General features: G+C 40.3%; 2 protein-coding genes, 1 long non-coding RNA gene and 1 pseudogene across 4 annotated transcripts; all 4 read left to right on the top strand.

The window, feature by feature from the left end:
• The first annotated feature begins 607 nt into the window (after positions 1-607).
• On the top strand, positions 608-1,739 carry LOC130590212 (uncharacterized). The gene is made up of 4 exons (XM_057392246.1): positions 608-924; positions 1,033-1,255; positions 1,395-1,411; positions 1,520-1,739. The coding sequence occupies exons 1-4, from the start codon at positions 608-610 to the stop codon at positions 1,737-1,739; spliced, it is 777 nt and encodes a 258-aa protein (XP_057248229.1).
• A 27-nt stretch (positions 1,740-1,766) lies between these two features.
• Positions 1,767-2,279, top strand: LOC130590211 (uncharacterized). The gene has a single exon (XM_057392245.1). It carries the CDS (start codon positions 1,767-1,769, stop codon positions 2,277-2,279), a length of 513 nt encoding a protein of 170 aa, XP_057248228.1.
• An 8,604-nt stretch (positions 2,280-10,883) lies between these two features.
• On the top strand, positions 10,884-12,598 carry LOC125493229 (uncharacterized). Of its 2 annotated transcripts, XR_008967716.1 has the most exons (4): positions 10,884-11,088; positions 11,174-11,239; positions 11,340-11,409; positions 12,527-12,598. It is a non-coding gene; the product is annotated as an uncharacterized LOC125493229 (long non-coding RNA). The 2 variants fall into 2 exon arrangements; XR_008967715.1 differs by having other exon boundaries at positions 10,884-11,239.
• Positions 12,599-14,202: 1,604 nt separating this feature from the next.
• Positions 14,203-18,058, top strand: LOC130590210 (uncharacterized; annotated as a pseudogene).
• Positions 18,059-18,145: the final 87 nt, after the last annotated feature.

The raw sequence follows: 18,145 nt of genomic DNA, 5'->3' as shown, positions 1-18,145 counted from the left end.
CGAAAAATCGGACTCAAGGAATTCACTTCTGAGCTCACGAACCCCTTAGAAATGGTAAAAAAAACATGTCAGGCTTAGAATGCTCAATTCTGGTGTCCGAGCTAGGAGTTAAGCCAAAATTACGATTTTGGGCCTAGATGAGCACGAAACAAACGCGAAAAATCGAACTTCAAGGAATTCAGCTTCTGAGCTCACGAACCCCTTAGAAATGGTAAAAAAAACATGTCAGGCTTTGGAATCGCTAAATTCTGATGTCCGAGCTAGGAGTTAGGCCCAAATTACTATTTTGGGCCTAAATGAGCACGAAACAGACGTGAAAAATCGGAATTCAAGGAATTCAGCTTCTGAGCTCACGAACCCCTTAGAATGGTAAAAAAACATGTCAGGCTTTGGAATCGCTCAATTCTGATGTCCGAGCTAGGAGTTAGGCCCAAATTACGATTTTGGGCCTAGATGAGCACGAAACAGACGAAATCGGACTTCAAGGAATCAGCTTCTGAGCTCACAAACCCCTTAGAAATGGTAAAAAAAACATGTCAGGCTTTGGAATCGCTCAATTCTGATGTCCGATCTAGGAGTTATGCATAACATTTTAATTTGCCAAGATATGTTGAAGCACTATAAAAGGAAATCTCGGCCTCCTAGATGTACATTGAAGATAGACTTAAGGAAGGCTTATGATTCCTTGAGTTGGGAATTTATTGGTGATTTACTGAAAGGTCTTCAGTTTCCAGCAAAATTCATCACATGGGTAATGGAGTGTATGACTAGTCCTAGTTATACTTTATGTATAAATGGTGAAACTTGTGGATTCTTTAAAGGGAGAAGAGGGCTGAGACAGGGTGATCCCATCTCTCCCTTATTGTTTGTGATTGCAATGGAGTACCTCACAAGGCTACTGAGCAAGATGAGTAAGAAGGAAAGGTTTGAGTATCATCATAGGTGTAAGGAGCTCAGTATTACACATTTAATATTTGCTGATGATTTAATGTTATTCAGCAAGGCACAGTTCAATTAGTGGTGTTAATGTAGGGCTTTAAGGGCTTTTGCTCAGGTGTCAGGACTACAAGCAAACCCTTCAAAGTCAGCTATTTACTATGGAAATGTCAAAGAGGATATTCAAGGGAGAATTCAACAACTTACTGGATATTCTAAAGGAAACTTTCCCTTTAGATATTTAGGAGTACCTATAACAGCTAAAAGAATAGCTGTGGCAGATTGTGACATGCTAGTTGATAGAATTCTTCATAGAGTGGTGTGTTGGAGTTCAAGGCACTTGTCCTATGCAGGAAGATCAGTGTTGGTTCACTCAGTCCTCATGAGCATCCATACTTATTGGGCACAAGTCTTCTTATTGCCAAAAGTGTACTGAAAAAAATTGTTCAAATATGTAGAGCCTTTTTGTGGGAAGGTAAAGTGATATTGAATAAGAGTCCACCTGTAGCATGGGAGTGGGTCTGCAGACCAAAAATGTATGGAGGTATAGGTCTGCTAAATTGCTTTAAATGGAACAATGCAGCTATTGGGAAGTATATTTGGCAAGTTCCCAAAAGGAAGATGTGTTATGGATCAAATGGGTACATAATGTGTACCTGAAGCAGACTAATTGGTGGGAGTATGAAGCTCCTAAATCAGCAAGCTGGGTATGGAAAGCAATCTGTAAAATGAAGGAGGTGTTCAAGAATGCATATCAGGATAATAAATGGCTGAATTCAGTGAAACCTTACACTGTCAAATAAGGATACAATTGGCTTAAAGGCCCTCTTATGAAGGTGGACTGGCATCATTGGGTTTGGAACAGCTATAATGTGCCAAAGCATTCATTCATTGCATGGATGCTGATGTTAGGGAAGCTGAAGACACGAGAAAGATTGAAAGCTGCTGGAGTTGTGTCAGATGATAGATGTGTATTATGTTTTGCTGAAACTGAAACAAGCAATCATGTATTCTTCAATTGCTACCGGAGCAAAAGAGTATGTGAACACATCATGCTATGGATGGGGATCAGAATGGGAAATCGGGAAACAATTTACACTTCTTGGAAGAAGTGGGGGAGGCAATGCAGATCAAGAAATAGACAGAAGGCTTACTATGCAGTCCAGACTGCTATGGTTTATCATTTATGGATGTACAGGAACTATGCTTACTGGAACAATGTTGTAAGGAACCCAGAAATCATTGTGAAAGAAATTAAGCAGGATATTAAGCACAGAATGCAGAGTTGTGTTACTCTGAAATGGAATAGGGAAGATAGGAACTGGCTCTCTAATATTGTGTAGAAGGAAATGTATACTCCTTTAGAATGATTGAGCTTATCAGTGTATTGTACTGAGTAAGCTAGAATGATTTGTTGTAGCTGGTGCTTATTGTGTTTTGGTAATACAACTTACATTTTTACCAAAAAACAGACGTGAAAAATCGGACTTCAAGGAATTCAGCTTTGAGCTCACGAACCCTTAGAAATGGTAAAAAAAAACATGTCAGGCTTTGGAATCGCTCAATTCTGGTGTCCGAGCTAGGAGTTAGGCCAAATTACGATTTTGGGCCTAATGAGCACGAAACAAACGCGAAAAATCGGACTTCAAGGAATTCAGCTTCTGAGCTCACGAACCCCTTAGAAATGGTAAAAAAAACATGTCAGGCTTTGGAATCGCTCAATTCTGATGTCCGAGCTAGGAGTTAGGCCCAAATTACGATTTTGGGCCTAGATGAGCACGAAACAGACGCGAAAAATCGGACTTCAAGGAATTCAGCTTCTGAGCTCACGAACCCCTTAGAAATGGTAAAAAAAACATGTCAGGCTTTGGAATCGCTCAATTCTGATGTCCGAGCTAGGAGTTAGGCCCAAATTACGATTTTGGGCCTAAATGAGCACGAAACAGACGCGAAAAATCGGACTTCAAGGAATTCAGCTTCTGAGCTCACGAACCCCTTAGAAATGGTAAAAAAACATGTCAGGCTTTGGAATCGCTCAATTCTGATGTCCGAGCTAGGATTAGGCCCAAATTACGATTTTGGGCCTAAATGAGCACGAAACAGACGCAAAAATCGGACTTCAAGGAATTCAGCTTCTGAGCTCACGAACCCCTTAGAAATGGTAAAAAAACATGTCAGGCTTTGGAATCGCTCAATTCTGATGTCCGAGCTAGGAGTTAGGCCCAAATTACGATTTTGGGCCTAGATGAGCACGAAACAGACGGGAAAAATCGGACTTCAAGGAATTCAGCTTCTGAGCTCACGAACCCCTTAGAAATGGTAAAAAAACATGTCAGGCTTTGGAATCGCTCAATTCTGATGTCCGAGCTAGGAGTTAGGCCCAAATTACGATTTTGGGCCTAAATGAGCACGAAACAGACGTGAAAAATCGGACTTCAAGGAATTCAGCTTCTGAGCTCACGAACCCCTTAGAAATGGTAAAAAAACATGTCAGGCTTTGGAATCGCTCAATTCTGATGTCCGAGCTAGGAGTTAGGCCCAAATTACGATTTTGGGCCTAGATGAGCACGAAACAGACCGCGAAAAATCGGACTTCAAGGAATTCAGCTTCTGAGCTCACGAACCCCTTAGAAATGGTAAAAAAAACATGTCAGGCTTTGGAATCGCTCAATTCTAGTGTCCGAGCTAGGAGTTAGGCCAAATTACGATTTTGGGCCTAGATGAGCACGAAACAACGCGAAAAATCGGACTTCAAGGAATTCAGCTTCTGAGCTCACGAACCCCTTAGAAATGGTAAAAAAAAATGTCAGGCTTTGGAATCGCTCAATTCTGATGTCCGAGCTAGGAGTTAGGCCCAAATTACGATTTTGGGCCTAAATGAGCACGAAACAGAGCGAAAAATCGGACTTCAAGAATTCAGCTTCTGAGCTCACGAACCCCTTAGAAATGGTAAAAAAAACATGTCAGGCTTTGGAATCGCTCAATTCTGATGTCCGAGCTAGGAGTTAGGCCAAATTACGATTTTGGGCCTAATGAGCACGAAACAGACGGAAAAATCGGACTTCAAGGAATTCAGCTTCTGAGCTCACGAACCCCTTAGAAATGGTAAAAAAACATGTCAGGCTTTGGAATCGCTCAATTCTGATGTCCGAGCTAGGAGTTAGGCCCAAATTACGATTTTGGGCCTAGATGAGCACGAAACAGACGCGAAAAATCGGACTTCAAAATTCAGCTTCTGAGCTCACGAACCCCTTAGAAATGGTAAAAAAAACATGTCAGGCTTTGGAATCGCTCAATTCTAATGTCCGAGCTAGGAGTTAGGCCCAAATTACGATTTTGGGCCTAGATGAGCACGAAACAGACGCGAAAAATCGGACTTCAAGGAATTCAGCTTCTGAGCTCATGAACCCTTAGAAATGGTAAAAAAACATGTCAGGCTTTGGAATCGCTCAATTCTGATGTCCGAGCTAGGAGTTAGGCCAAATTACGATTTTGGGCCTAATGAGCACGAAACAGACGTGAAAAATCGGACTTCAAGGAATTCAGCTTTTGAGCTCACGAACCCCTTAGAAATGGTAAAAAAAACATGTCAGGCTTTGGAATCGCTCAATTCTGATGTCCGAGCTAGGAGTTAGGCCCAAATTACGATTTTGGGCCTAATGAGCACGAAACAGACGTGAAAATCGGACTTCAAGGAATTCAGCTTCTGAGCTCACGAACCCCTTAGAAATGGTAAAAAAACATGTCAGGCTTTGGAATCGCTCAATTCTGATGTCCAAGCTAGGAGTTAGGCCCAAATTACGATTTTGGGCCTAGATGAGCACGAAACAGACGCGAAAAATCGGACTTAAGGAATTCAGCTTCTAGCTCACGAACCCCTTAGAAATGGTAAAAAAAACATGTCAGGCTTTGGAATCGCTCAATTCTGATGTCCGAGCTAGGAGTTAGGCCCAAATTACGATTTTGGGCCTAAATGAGCACGAAACAGACGTGAAAAATCGGACTTCAAGGAATTCAGCTTCTGAGCTCACGAACCCCTTAGAAATGGTAAAAAAAACATGTCAGGCTTTGGAATCGCTCAATTCTGGTGTCCGAGCTAGGAGTTAGGCCCAAATTACGATTTTGGGCCTAGATGAGCACGAAACAGATGCGAAAAATCGGACTTCAAGGAATTCAGCTTCTGAGCTCACGAACCCCTTAGAAATGGTAAAAAAACATGTCAGGCTTTGGAATCGCTCAATTCTATGTCCGAGCTAGGAGTTAGGCCCAAATTACGATTTTGGGCCTAAATGAGCACGAAACAGACGTGAAAAATCGGACTTCAAGGAATTCAGCTTTGAGCTCACGAACCCCTTAGAAATGGTAAAAAAAACATGTCAGGCTTTGGAATCGCTCAATTCTGATGTCCGAGCTAGGAGTTAGGCCCAAATTACGATTTTGGGCCTAAATGAGCACGAAACAAACGTGAAAAATCGGACTTCAAGGAATTCAGCTTCTGAGCTCACGAACCCCTTAGAAATGGTAAAAAAACATGTCAGGCTTTGGAATCGCTCAATTCTGATGTCCGAGTTAGGAGTTAGGCCCAAATTACGATTTTGGGCCTAGATGAGCACGAAACAGACGCGAAAAATCGGACTTCAAGGAATTCAGCTTCTGAGCTCACGAACCCCTTAGAAATGGTAAAAAACATGTCAGGCTTTGGAATCGCTCAATTCTGATGTCCGAGCTAGGAGTTAGGCCCAAATTACGATTTTGGGCCTAGATGAGCACGAAACAGACGTGAAAAATCGGACTTCAAGGAATTCAGCTTCTGAGCTCACGAACCCCTTAGAAATGGTAAAAAAAAATGTCAGGCTTTGGAATCGCTCAATTCTGTGTGTCCGAGCTAGGAGTTAGGCCCAAATTACGATTTTGGCCTAGATGAGACGAAACAGACGCGAAAAATCGGACTTTAAGGAATTCAGCTTCTGAGCTCACGAACCCCTTAGAAATGGTAAAAAAACATGTCAGGCTTTGGAATCGCTCAATTCTATGTCCGAGCTAGGAGTTAGGCCTAAATTACGATTTTGGGCCTAGATGAGCACAGAAACAACGCGAAAAATCGGCTTCAAGGAATTCAGCTTCTGAGCTCACGAACCCCTTAGAAATGGTAAAAAAAACATGTCAGGCTTTGGAATCGCTCAATTCTGATGTCCGAGCTAGGAGTTAGGCCAAATTACGATTTTGGGCCTAAATGAGCACGAAACAGACGTGAAAAATCGGACTTCAAGGAATTCAGCTTCTGAGCTCACGAACCCCTTAGAAATGGTAAAAAAAAATGTCAGGCTTTGGAATCGCTCAATTCTGTGTCCGAGCTAGGAGTTAGGCCAAATTTACGATTTTGGGCCTAGATGAGCAGAAACAAACAGAAAAATCGGACTTCAAGGAATTCATTCTGAGCTCACGAACCCCTTAGAAATGGTAAAAAAACATGTCAGGCTTTGGAATCGCTCAATTCTGTGTCCGAGCTAGGAGTTAGGCCCAAATTACGATTTTGGGCCTAGATGAGCACGAAACAGATGCGAAAAATCGGACTTCAAGGAATTCAGCTTCTGAGCTCACGAACCCTTAGAAATGGTAAAAAAAAATGTCAGGCTTTGGAATCGCTCAATTCTGATGTCCGAGCTAGGAGTTAGGCCAAATTACGAATTTTGGGCCTAGATGACACGAAACAGATGGAAAAATCGGAACTCAAGGAATTTAGCTTTGAGCTCACGAACCCCTTAGAAATGGTAAAAAAACATGTCAGGCGAAATCGCTCAATTCTGATGTCGAGCTAGGAGTTAGCCAAATTACGATTTTGGGCCTAGATGAGCACAAACAAGCGAAAAATCGGACTTAAAGAATTCATCTTCTGAGCTCACGAACCCCTTAGAAATGGTAAAAAAAACATGTCAGGCTTTGGAATCGCTCAATCCTAATGTCCGAGCTATGAGTTAGACCCAAATTACGATTTGGGGCCTAAATGTGCACGAAACAGACGTGAAAAATCGGACTTCAAGGAATTCAGCTTATGAGCTCACAAACCCCTTAGAAATGGTAAAAAAAAAATGTCAGGCTTTGGAATCGCTCAATTCTGGTGTCCGAGCTAGGAGTTAGGCCAAAATTACGATTTTGGGCCTAGATGAGCATGAAACAAACGCGAAAAATCGGAACTCAAGGAATTCAACTTCTGAGCTCACGAACCCCTTAGAAATGGTAAAAAAACATGTCAGGCTTAGAAATCGCTCAATTCTGGTGTCCGAGCTAGGAGTTAAGCCAAAATTACGATTTTGGGCCTAGATGAGCACGAAACAAACGCGAAAAATTGGATTTCAAGGAATTCAGCTTCTGAGCTCACGAACCCCTTAGAAATGGTAAAAAAAACATGTCAGGCTTTGGAATCGCCTAATTCTGATGTCCGAGCTAGGAGTTAGGCCCAAATTACGATTTTGGGCCTAAATGAGCACGAAACAGACGTCAAAAATTGGAATTCAAGGAATTCAGCTTCTGAGCTCACGAACCCCTTAGAAATGGTAAAAAAACATGTCAGGCTTTGGAATCGCTCAATTCTGATGTCCGAGCTAGGAGTTAGGCCCAAATTACGATTTTGGGCCTAGATGAGCACGAAACAGAAGCGAAAAATCGGCCTTCAAGGAATTCAGCTTCTGAGCTCACAAACCCCTTAGAAATGGTAAAAAAAACATGTCAGGCTTTGGAATCGCTCAATTCTGATGTCCGATCTAGGAGTTAGGCCCAAATTTTGGGCCTAGATGAGCACGAAACAGACGCGAAAAATCGGCTTTCAAGGAATTCAGCTTCTAATCTCACGAACCCCTTAGAAATGGTAAACAAACATGCCAGGCTTTGGAATCGCTCAATTCTAATGTCCGAGCTAGGAGTTAGGCCCAAATTACGAGTTTGGGCCTAGATGAGCACGAAACAGATGCGAAAAATCGGAACTCAAGGAATTTAGCTTCTGAGCTCACGAACCCCTTAGAAATGGTAAAAAAACATGTCAGGCTTAGGAATCGCTCAATTCTGGTGTCCGAGCTAGGAGTTAAGCCAAAATTACGATTTTGGGCCTAGATGAGCACGAAACAAACGCGAAAAATCGGACTTCAAGGAATTCAGCTTCTGAGCTCATGAACCCCTTAGAAATGGTAAAAAAAAACATGTCAGGCTTTGGAATCGCTCAATTCTGATGTCCGAGCTAGGAGTTAGGCCCAAATTACGATTTTGGGCCTAAATAAGCACGAAACAGACGTTAAAAATCGGACTTCAAGGAATTCAGCTTCTGAGCTCACGAACCCCTTAGAAATGGTAAAAAAAACATGTCAGGCTTTGGAATCGCTCAATTCTGATGTTCGGGCTAGGAGTTAGGCCCAAATTACGATTTTGGGCCTAGATGAGCACGAAACAGACGCGAAAAATCGGCCTTCAAGGAATTCAGCTTCTAATCTCACGAACCCCTTAGAAATGGTAAAAAAACATGCAAGGCTTTGGAATCGCTCAATTCTGATGTCCAAGCTAGGAGTTAGGGCCAAATTACGATTTTGGGCCTAGATGAGCCCGAAACAGACGCGAAAAATTGGCCTTCAAGGAATTCAACTTCTAATCTCACGAACCCCTTAGAAATGGTAAAAAAACATGCCAGGCTTTGGAATCGCTCAATTCTAATGTCCGAGCTAGGAGTTAGGCCCAAATTACGATTTTGGGCCTAAATGAGCACGAAACAGACGTGAAAAATCGGACTTCAAGAAATTCAGCTTAAACCCCTTAGAAATGGTAAAAAACAAGTCAGGCTTTGGAATCGCTCAATTCTGATATCCGATCTAGGAGTTAGGCCCAAATTACGATTTTGGGCCTAGATGAGCACGAAACAGACGCAAAAAATCGGACTTAAAGGAATTCAGCTTCAGAGCTCACGAACCCCTTAGAAATGGTAAAAAAAAATGTCAGGCTTTCGAATCGCTCAATTCTGATGTCCGAGCTAGGAGTTAGGCCCAAATTTCAATTTTGGGCCTAAATGAGCACGAAACAGACGTGAAAAATCGGACTTCAAGGAATTCAACTTTTGAGCTCACGAACCCCTTAGAAATGGTAAAAAAACATGTCAGGCTTTGGAATCGCTCAATTTTGATGTGAGAGCTAGGAGTTAGGCCCAAATTACGATTTTGGGCCTAGATGAGCACGAAACAGACGTGAAAAATCGGCCTTCAAGCAATTCAGCTTCTAATCTCACGAACCCCTTAGAAATGGTAAAAAAAACATGCCAGGATTTGGAATCGCTCAATTCTGATGTCCGAGCTAGGAGTTAGGCCCAAATTACGATTTTGGGCCTAGATGAGCCCGAAACAGACGCGAAAAATCGGCCTTCAAGGAATTCAGCTTCTAATCTCACGAACCCCTTAGAAATGGTAAAAAAACATGCTAGGCTTTGGAATCGCTCAATTCTAATGTCCGAGCTAGGAGTTAGGCCCAAATTACGATTTTGGGCCTAAATGAGCACGAAACAGACGTGAAAAATCGGACTTCAAGAAATTCAGCTTCTGAGCTCACAAACCCCTTAGAAATGGTAAAAAAAAACATGTCAGGCTTTGGAATCGCTCAATTCTGATGTCCGAGCTAGGAGTTAGGCCCAAATTACAATTTTGGGCCTAAATGAGCATGAAACAGACGTGAAAAATCGGACTTAAAGGAATTCAGCTTCAGAGCTCACGAACCCCTTAGAAATGGTAAAAAAAATGTCAGGCTTTCGAATCGCTCAATTCTGATGTCCGAGCTAGGAGTTAGGCCCAAATTACAATTTTGGGCCTAAATGAGCACGAAACAGACGTGAAAAATCGGACTTCAAGGAATTCAACTTCTGAGCTCACGAACCCCTTAGAAATGGTTAAAAAACATGTCAGGCTTTGGAAACGCTCAATTCTGGTGTCCGAGCTAGGAGTTAGGCCCAAATTACGATTTTGGGCCTAGATGAGCACGAAACAGATGCGAAAAATCGGAACTCAAGGAATTTAGCTTCTGAGCTCCAAACCCCTTAGAAATGGTAAAAAACATGTCAGGCTTAGGAATCGCTCAATTCTGGTGTCCGAGCTAGGAGTTAAGCCAAAATTACGATTTTGGGCCTAGATGAGCACGAAACAAACGCGAAAAATCGGACTTCAAAGAATTCATCTTCTGAGCTCATGAACCCCTTAGAAATGGTAAAAAAAAAACATGTCAGGCTTTGGAATCGCTCAATTCTAATGTCCGAGCTAGGAGTTAGGCCCAAATTACAATTTTGGGCCTAAATAAGCACGAAACAGACGCGAAAAGTCGGACTTAAAGGAATTCTGCTTCAGAGCTCATGAACCCCTTAGAAATGGAAAAAAAAACATGTCAGGCTTTGGAATCGCTCAATTCTGATGTCCGAGCTTGGAGTTAGGCCCAAATTACAATTTTAGGCCTAAATGAGCATGAAACTGTAATAGCTCCAATATTCTTTTTAAGTTGTTAGACCCTAAAACTTAATTAGTGGTATGTGGTAATAAGTCTAGGTACTTTTTATGGTCTTGATTGAGCTCATTAAGAGCTTATGATGTGGTTTTATGAAGTTTAAATACTTGAATGACTTGTTTATGTGTGAACAAGAATGTATATGTGTTTATGGTATTCTTATTAACTTGGTAATATGGTTTAAGGACCCTTAGATATGCTACTAAACCTATAAGAGCCATAGTAATAGAATCTACAAAAATAGAGCTGAAGCTTTTATCGGGTAGCATCAAAGTCCTATTTGTGAAGCCTTCTCTACTGAATTTCAAGTCTAAATCAAATGGGCCACGTCTACTTACCTTAGTATGTTAATTAGGAATGAAATCCAGCAATTACAAACCATTAATAGGTTTCCTATCCATGAGGGTTTCCAATTAAACTCTTTTGGAGCAGCTGATGCAGCAGCTAGCTTAGTAAGCTGCAATAACCCCTTTTTCGTGTCAATCTAACCAAAACCAAGGCATGAATAGGACGCCAACATGATGTACTTCACTCCCACCTCATGCTTTGCTTGATAAAAACTTAAAACACAGCTGCCCAGAAGCACACACCACACTCTCTCCATCTCGCCAGAACCTGCGTCCCTGCCCCTAGGTGAGTCTCTTCAGTTTTTCTTAAATTTTCTCTTCCTTTAAGCTAGGTTTTCTTACATATTATTGTTATACACTTGAATACCCAGAACCTAAGGTCTTTGTTCGTGCTTTAGAGCCATTAGAAGTTGGTGTTAAAGCCCCTAATAAGTCAGGTATGCTGCTGGAAAACCTGTCAGCTTCTGTTTGAGTTTTCTCTTAGATTAGTTTAGCTTTAATCTTATTTCCTTACACCATAATGTCTTATTTTGATAGTATTTCAAGATACACCAGTAGTTGGACTAGTTAAGGAGCTTTAATCAAGGTTTAAGCTAGGATTTCTAAGGTACTAAGCTTGATTATCTTATAACCTTCTTTCTTTGAGTTGTTATAATGATTATATGTATGATGTGAATTGTGAGCTAATTTTTATGTGGAACCAGCATGTATATAATCTGTTTAAAGTTATATTGAGTGCTTATTTAGTTGTTTTAAAGTTATAAGTACTCATTCTTAAGTTGTAATTGTTAAATATGATGTATATATGTCATTATGGTAAGTGTTTGTAATGGTTAAGCTTAATATCAATGTGAATATGCTATTTATGTTATTTAACCTACTTTTTAGCTACTGTAAAATATTAATTTAGTGTCCATGAAGTAATTTAGTTGTGCTAATCAAAGGTTTATAAATACTATGAAGACTAATGCCCTGATTTATAGTCGTTTTCGTAGAAAAAGCTAGTATGAAATTATGCTGAACTTTTGAGTGATAATATGTGTGTATTAAGTTCACTATATTATGTATAATATGCTGTCCTTAGGTACTTTAGTCATATTTTGTTGGTATTAGTCTTTTAATAGTGGCTCAAAGCATATAATCGAAGCTAGCAATAGAACGGTCATATGTATTGATTGTAGATTCTCTTTTTGGATTAATGTATACACATGTATAAGTTTGTATGATTCATACGATGGAATGATTTTTATGGAGAAAGTAGCCTCATTTAGTCGACCAATGAGGTAATGAACTGTGCCCCATGGACTGGGAACCTTGGGGGTTCCATAGGGAAACCTGCCCATAGCTCTATGGAACGATAATCGGGCGAATTCAAGTAATGTGAAACTTGAATATGATAAGTGATTGGAATTGGAAATATGAACTCCGGACTAGTCGCGGTAATGGCCATGGAAAACGAAAAGGTTGGGTGACGACCCCCACAGTCGGAGATGTAGGCTTTGTCCCCTCCGTCGCGTTCTCTTTCTCCAAGGAACAATGTTTTAGATAATAATCTTAATTTTGTTTTATGCGTTGATTAACTCATGGTAACATGTGATTATCTGGTGGTTCATAGATTATTTCGAAAGCAAGTACCACTAAAGTATGTTTTACATGGTAATAAACTTAGTACTCAGCTTTTTGGCTGACGCTTGTTCTTGGAACCTGTTCCTGGTGGGGAGCAGTAGTTCCTGATGATGCAGGTTTCTAAAGACGTTATGATCGTGTCTCTGCTTTTGCTGTGCTCAAGTGATGACTTGGTATATATGCAGTGTTAATGTCTGTAGTTATGCTTAATGAGCTTTTGATCTCAAACTCTAAGCTTTACGCTCGTGAGATGTCGTTTTAAAGCTAGTTTTTGTAATCCGAGCATGTGGTCGATGCTATGTATGTAAATTAGTAATATAAGGAATAAGGTTGATATTATCAGTTTGGTTGTATAAAAGTGTTTTCTTATAAGTTCGTTATTTCCGCGATATCATCCAATTTCCATTAGATGATGTCATGGTGATGGTCCGAGTTTTGTTAACCAGGGCTTCCGTTGCACTTATTTATAATTAAGCTGGTTAATGAAACACGGGCTGTTACAAATGGTATCAGAGCTAAATTAGGTTTGAAAAAAAAAAGAAAAGAGAAATTCCGGCGTCTTAATATGTGAAGTGCCTAAGTGCATATATGTGTTAGTAAAATTTGTGAAACTTGTGTGTTTTATCTTTATGGGTAGTAAGGTTGTTTAGATAGCTAGTAACTACTAATTTATTTTGTAGATGAGTCAGATTAGTGATGATAACATCGAGGAAGTGGGTAATTATGTCCCAAGTATGCAAGAGCCTGATAAGTGGGTTCCGTTTCCCTTTAAGTGGTTCAATGCGCCTGCCCATGTTGAGCTGATAAAGAGAACTATTGAGAGGTGGAATGCAGCAATGGGTCCAGCTATATCTAACCCGTATACCAGGCCTGAAGTGCAATCCTTTACCATAATAAAGACTCTACCACCATGTGAACCTTGGATTTCTCTGCAGGAGGAGTATTACTGGGAAAAGTTGGCTCCGTTTGTTCCTAACTTGGCAATTTTGATGTCAATGGATCCGAATTTGATATAGCTAATATTGATAAGAATAATGTTCGTTGGGAAGTAACTGTTGAGGAAGTAACCCAAAGGATTCAGGAAGTAGATCAAGAGGGCAGAAAGCAAGGATTAATTATAACTAAGGAGCAGTATGATGAGGAGATTATGGAAAAGATGGAGAAGTGTGCAAAGCGTAGGGAGGCAAAAAGGAAGAAAGTTGAGTTTATAAAGGGTTGGGTTAAGAAGGCTAGGAGAACTAGAAGGACTAAGATGATTCAGAGAGCTTGGAAAGCGGAAATGAAAAAGGAATGGAATAGTGGGTCAGAGATTGATGATTCTACACAGGATCCAGACTATGTGCCTGAGAGTGATGGTGACGGGAGTAGCAGTGACGATAGTGGGTATGCACATGATTCCATGAAGTTGAACTAAAATAGTTAGAAGGTCAATAGCAGTGCTTCATGTAGTATAACGACAGTATGGTAGTGAAAACCCTTATAAGCTAAGTAAGATAGGTATGTCGGTGTACAAGTTTTATTTTTGTAAACTTAGTTTGTAAGGGGAATATTTTTTGAAGGCTTACAGCCTTTTGTACAAATGTGTATAGCATGTGTGAAGTAAGCCTAATAGCTTACTTTTGTGTAAATGTTATGCTATGTGTAATGCTAGTTATATATAAAAATAAATATGTTTCTTATGTGTGCTAAATTTGATTCATTTATAGTTCTGTGTGAATGAATGATCTCTAGACGTCATAAAATTTCTAAAGCTTTCTTAACAAAATAGGAAAGTATGGTTAGAGGATCATCAAGTCAATCTGCGTCCCATCAGGAGATGGAAGGAAGGATTAATCACCTTGAGATAATGAATCAGCGACTACTTCGCATTTTAGAGAATCAAGAAGTAAATCGGGAAATAGATGCTGAAGGAAAATTTTATAAGAGGTTAGCAGCTCACAAGCCAAATACTTATAACGGGGAGACTGATCCGATCATATTCGAAGATTGGATCTCTTATATGGAAAAATTGTTGGGAGTTGTGAATTGCCCGGAGAATCTGAAAGTTAAACTTGCATCATTTTATTTAGAAGGCCCAGCAGACCTATGGTGGAGAACTATGAGAGATGCTTCCACTCAACCCGGATTTGATTGGGAGATGTTTTTGGTGAAGTTAAGGGAAAGATTTTATCCACCTGCAGTGCAGAGGAAGAAGGAATCAGAGTTTCTATTTCTGCGTCAGCAGACGATGTCCGTGGTAGAATATGCCGTCAAGTTTATGGAACTGTCAAGGTTTGTCCCTGAGTTAGTTAGTACCGAGAACTTTAAGATGACTCGATTTTTCGAGGGACTGAATTTGAGGTACCAGAAGCTTATTGGGAAGTATAGCAGTTATCAGGAATTGTATGATCTTGCTTTAGAAAAAGAAAGAATTTGCCAAAAGGAAGATGAAGCTAATAAGAAGAGAGGGGGGAATAAGCAAGGAGGAAATTATGACAAGCGTCCAAGGGTGGAAGGATGGAATAATCAAATGCAAATGAATCGGACTCGAAAGCCAGAAAAGTTGGAGAAATGCACTAGATGTGGGAAAATGCATGCCAAAAGTATTACTTGTACTGGAGTACCCATATGTTATAAATGTACAAAGCCTGGACATCTGGCAAGAGATTGTACAACAAATGATGGTAGGGTTATACAAGGGAACCAGGGAAGATTCGATAACCGACAGGGAGGAAACACAGTGGGACTCAATCGCTACAACAACCGTGGAGGAAACGTGGGATCTTCCGGTCGAGCAGTGGGTAAGATGTATGCCATGACAGAGGAAGAAGGTGCAACATCAGGCTCGGTGGAGGTGGAAGGTAATGTAATTTCGGGTACATTCCCTGTGTGTTATGTTCCTGCTTATGTGTTATTTGACTCTGGAGCATCCAAATCTTTTATATCGAATGCTTTCTTGAAAAAGTTAAACCCTACTCCGAATCAGTTAAGATAGAATTCTCAATAGATATACCCGATGGGACTAAGGTGAGGTGTAATAAGTTATACAGGGATTGCCTAGTGAATATCTCAGGAACTGAGTTACAAGCTGATCTTATAGGATTTGATCTGAAACCATATGATGTAATTTTAGGGATGGATTGGTTGAGTAAGCATAGGGCTCTAATTGAATGTTATGAGCAAAAAGTGAAATTGAAGACATTGGGGGGAAATAAGATATTGTATCAGGAAATGGTAGAAAAACCGCACATTAAGATCGTTTCCGCTATGAAGGCAATAAAAAGTTTTAGGCAAGGGTGTTTAGGGTACTTATGCCATATAGTTGACACCATAAAGGAACCAAAACAGTTGAATGAAATACCTATAATAAGGGAATTTCCAGATGTGTTTCCAGATGAATTACCTGGGTTGCCACCAAGCCGAGTGGTTGATTTTCATATTGATTTGGCACCTGGAGTAACACCAGTATCAAAGGCACCTTACCGAATGGCCCCTGCAGAAATGGCAGAATTGAAGAAGCAATTGGAGGAATTATTACAGAAAGGGTATATTAGGCCAAGTGTATCACCTTGGGGAGCCCCAGTGCTGTTTGTGAAAAAGAAAGATGGATCAATGCGATTGTGTGTAGATTATAGAGAAATCAACAAGCTTACAATCAAGAATCGATATCCATTACCCCGGATAGATGACTTATTTGATCAACTAAAAGGAGCTGCAGTATTCTCCAAGATTGATCTACGATCCGGTTATCACCAAATGAGAGTCTCGGAGAATGATATATCCAAGACAGCGTTTCGGACAAGGTATGGTCACTATGAGTTTGTTGTCATGCCATTCGGGTTAACTAACGCACCAGCAGCATTTATGGATTTGATGAATAGATACTTCCAGCCTTATTTGGACAAGTTTGTTGTTGTGTTCATTGATGATATATTAATATATTCGAAGTCTGAAAAGGCACATGAGGAGCACTTGAGAACCGTATTGCTGACCTTGAGGGAAAAGAAGTTGTATGGGAAGTTGAGTAAATGTGACTTTTGGTTAAACAAAGTAGCATTTTTAGGTCACATAATTACTAGAGAAGGTGTGTCTGTTGACCCAGAGAAGATTAAAGCAATCGTCGATTGGCCATCCCCGAAGAATGTTGCAGAAGTTCGAAGTTTCATGGGGTTAGCAGGGTATTATAGAAGATTTGTAGAAGATTTTTCGAAAATCTCTCAGCCTATCACTTGTCTAGTAAAGAAAAATATGAAATTTCGATGTGTGATAAATGTGAAGCCGCATTCCAAGAGTTGAAACGACGATTAACTAGCGCTCCAATTTTAACTTTACCGACTGATAAAGAAGAATATGAAATTTATAGTGATGCATCAAAAAGTGGGTTAGGGTGTGTACTCATGCAAGAAGGAAAGGTTATTGCTTACGCATCAAGGCAATTGAGACCACATGAATTGAATTATCCCGTGCATGATTTAGAATTGGCTGCTGTGGTGTTCGCACTGAAGTTATGGAGGCACTACTTATATGGCGTTCCATGCAAGATTTACACAGATCATAAAAGTCTGAAATATATATTCACGCAGAAAGACTTGAATATGAGACAAAGGAGATGGTTGGAATTCATAAAAGATTATGATATTGATTTGCAGTACCACCCAGGGAAGGCTAATAAGGTGGCTGATGCATTGAGTAGAAAGCCCTGCAAAGAGGTAAATGGATTGTTATTTGTACCGCATGAAATCTACGAAGATATGAGAAGATTGAATCTGCAAATTGTGAAAAATGGAGAAGTTAGAAATGTTTTAAGTGCCATTAGTGTAACCCCTACACTATATGACGAGATCAAGAAGAAGCAGAGAGAAGACCCATTTCTAGAAAGTATAAGGAATGAAATAAGGAAAGGAAAAGTAATGGATTTTGGAATCTATGAGGACGATAGCCTTAGAATGAAAGGAAGATGGTGTGTTCCGAATGATTTAGAGTTGAAAGAAAAGATTCTTGGCGAAGCACATAATAGTATATACTCGATACACCCAGGAAGAGATAAGTTGATTCGAGATATAAAACAATACTTCTGGTGGAAGGGATTGAAGAAAGATGTTGCGATGTTCGTTGCAAAATGTATGACGTGTCAAAAAGTGACATTCGATAGATGGAGACTACCTGGAGAATTGCAAGCCCTACCTGTTCCAGAATGGAAATGGGAGTCTGTTTCAATGGATTTTGTTGTTAGTTTACCTAGATCAAAAAGAGGAAACGATACGATTTGGGTGATTGTTGACAGACTGACCAAAACTGCTAGGTTTATTGCAATGAAGGCTACTTGGAATTTGAAGCAAATGGCAGATGCATATGTTCGGGATATAGTTCGCCTGCATGGAGTTCCGAAAACAATAATCTCAGATAGGGACACAAGATTTTTATCAAGTTTCTGGGGAAGGTTACAAGAGGCATTTGGAACAAAACTGAATTTCAGTACTGCATTTCATCCAGCAACAGACGGGCAAACTGAAAGAACTATACAAACACTAGAAGATATGCTTCGGGCTTGTATCCTAGAATTTCATGAGTCATGGGAAGATCGATTATCACTGGTCGAATTTTCGTACAACAATAGTTCGCATAGTAGCATCAAAATGTCCTCCTTATGAAGCATTGTACGGAAGGAGATGTCGCACTCCTATTTGTTGGGAAGATGTAAGCCAAGGAACTTCAGTTGGACCTGATATAATACAAGA

The sequence above is a fragment of the Beta vulgaris genome, chromosome 9 (genome assembly GCF_026745355.1).
Source record: "Beta vulgaris subsp. vulgaris cultivar EL10 chromosome 9, EL10.2, whole genome shotgun sequence".
NCBI lineage: Eukaryota > Viridiplantae > Streptophyta > Magnoliopsida > Caryophyllales > Amaranthaceae > Beta > Beta vulgaris.
Note: the sequence above shows the minus strand (reverse complement) of the source record. Positions and strands in the feature narration are given on the sequence as shown.

Bases quoted from the DNA above. Each gene is read 5' to 3' on its own strand.
- LOC130590212 (XM_057392246.1), top strand. From the start codon at position 608: ATGTTGAAGCACTATAAAAGGAAATCTCGGCCTCCTAGATGTACATTG. The intron at 925-1,032 runs GTTTGAGTATCA...GTGTTAATGTAG, and splicing joins AAGATGAGTAAGAAGGAAAG to GGCTTTAAGGGCTTTTGCTC.
- LOC130590211 (XM_057392245.1), top strand. From the start codon at position 1,767: ATGAAGGTGGACTGGCATCATTGGGTTTGGAACAGCTATAATGTGCCA.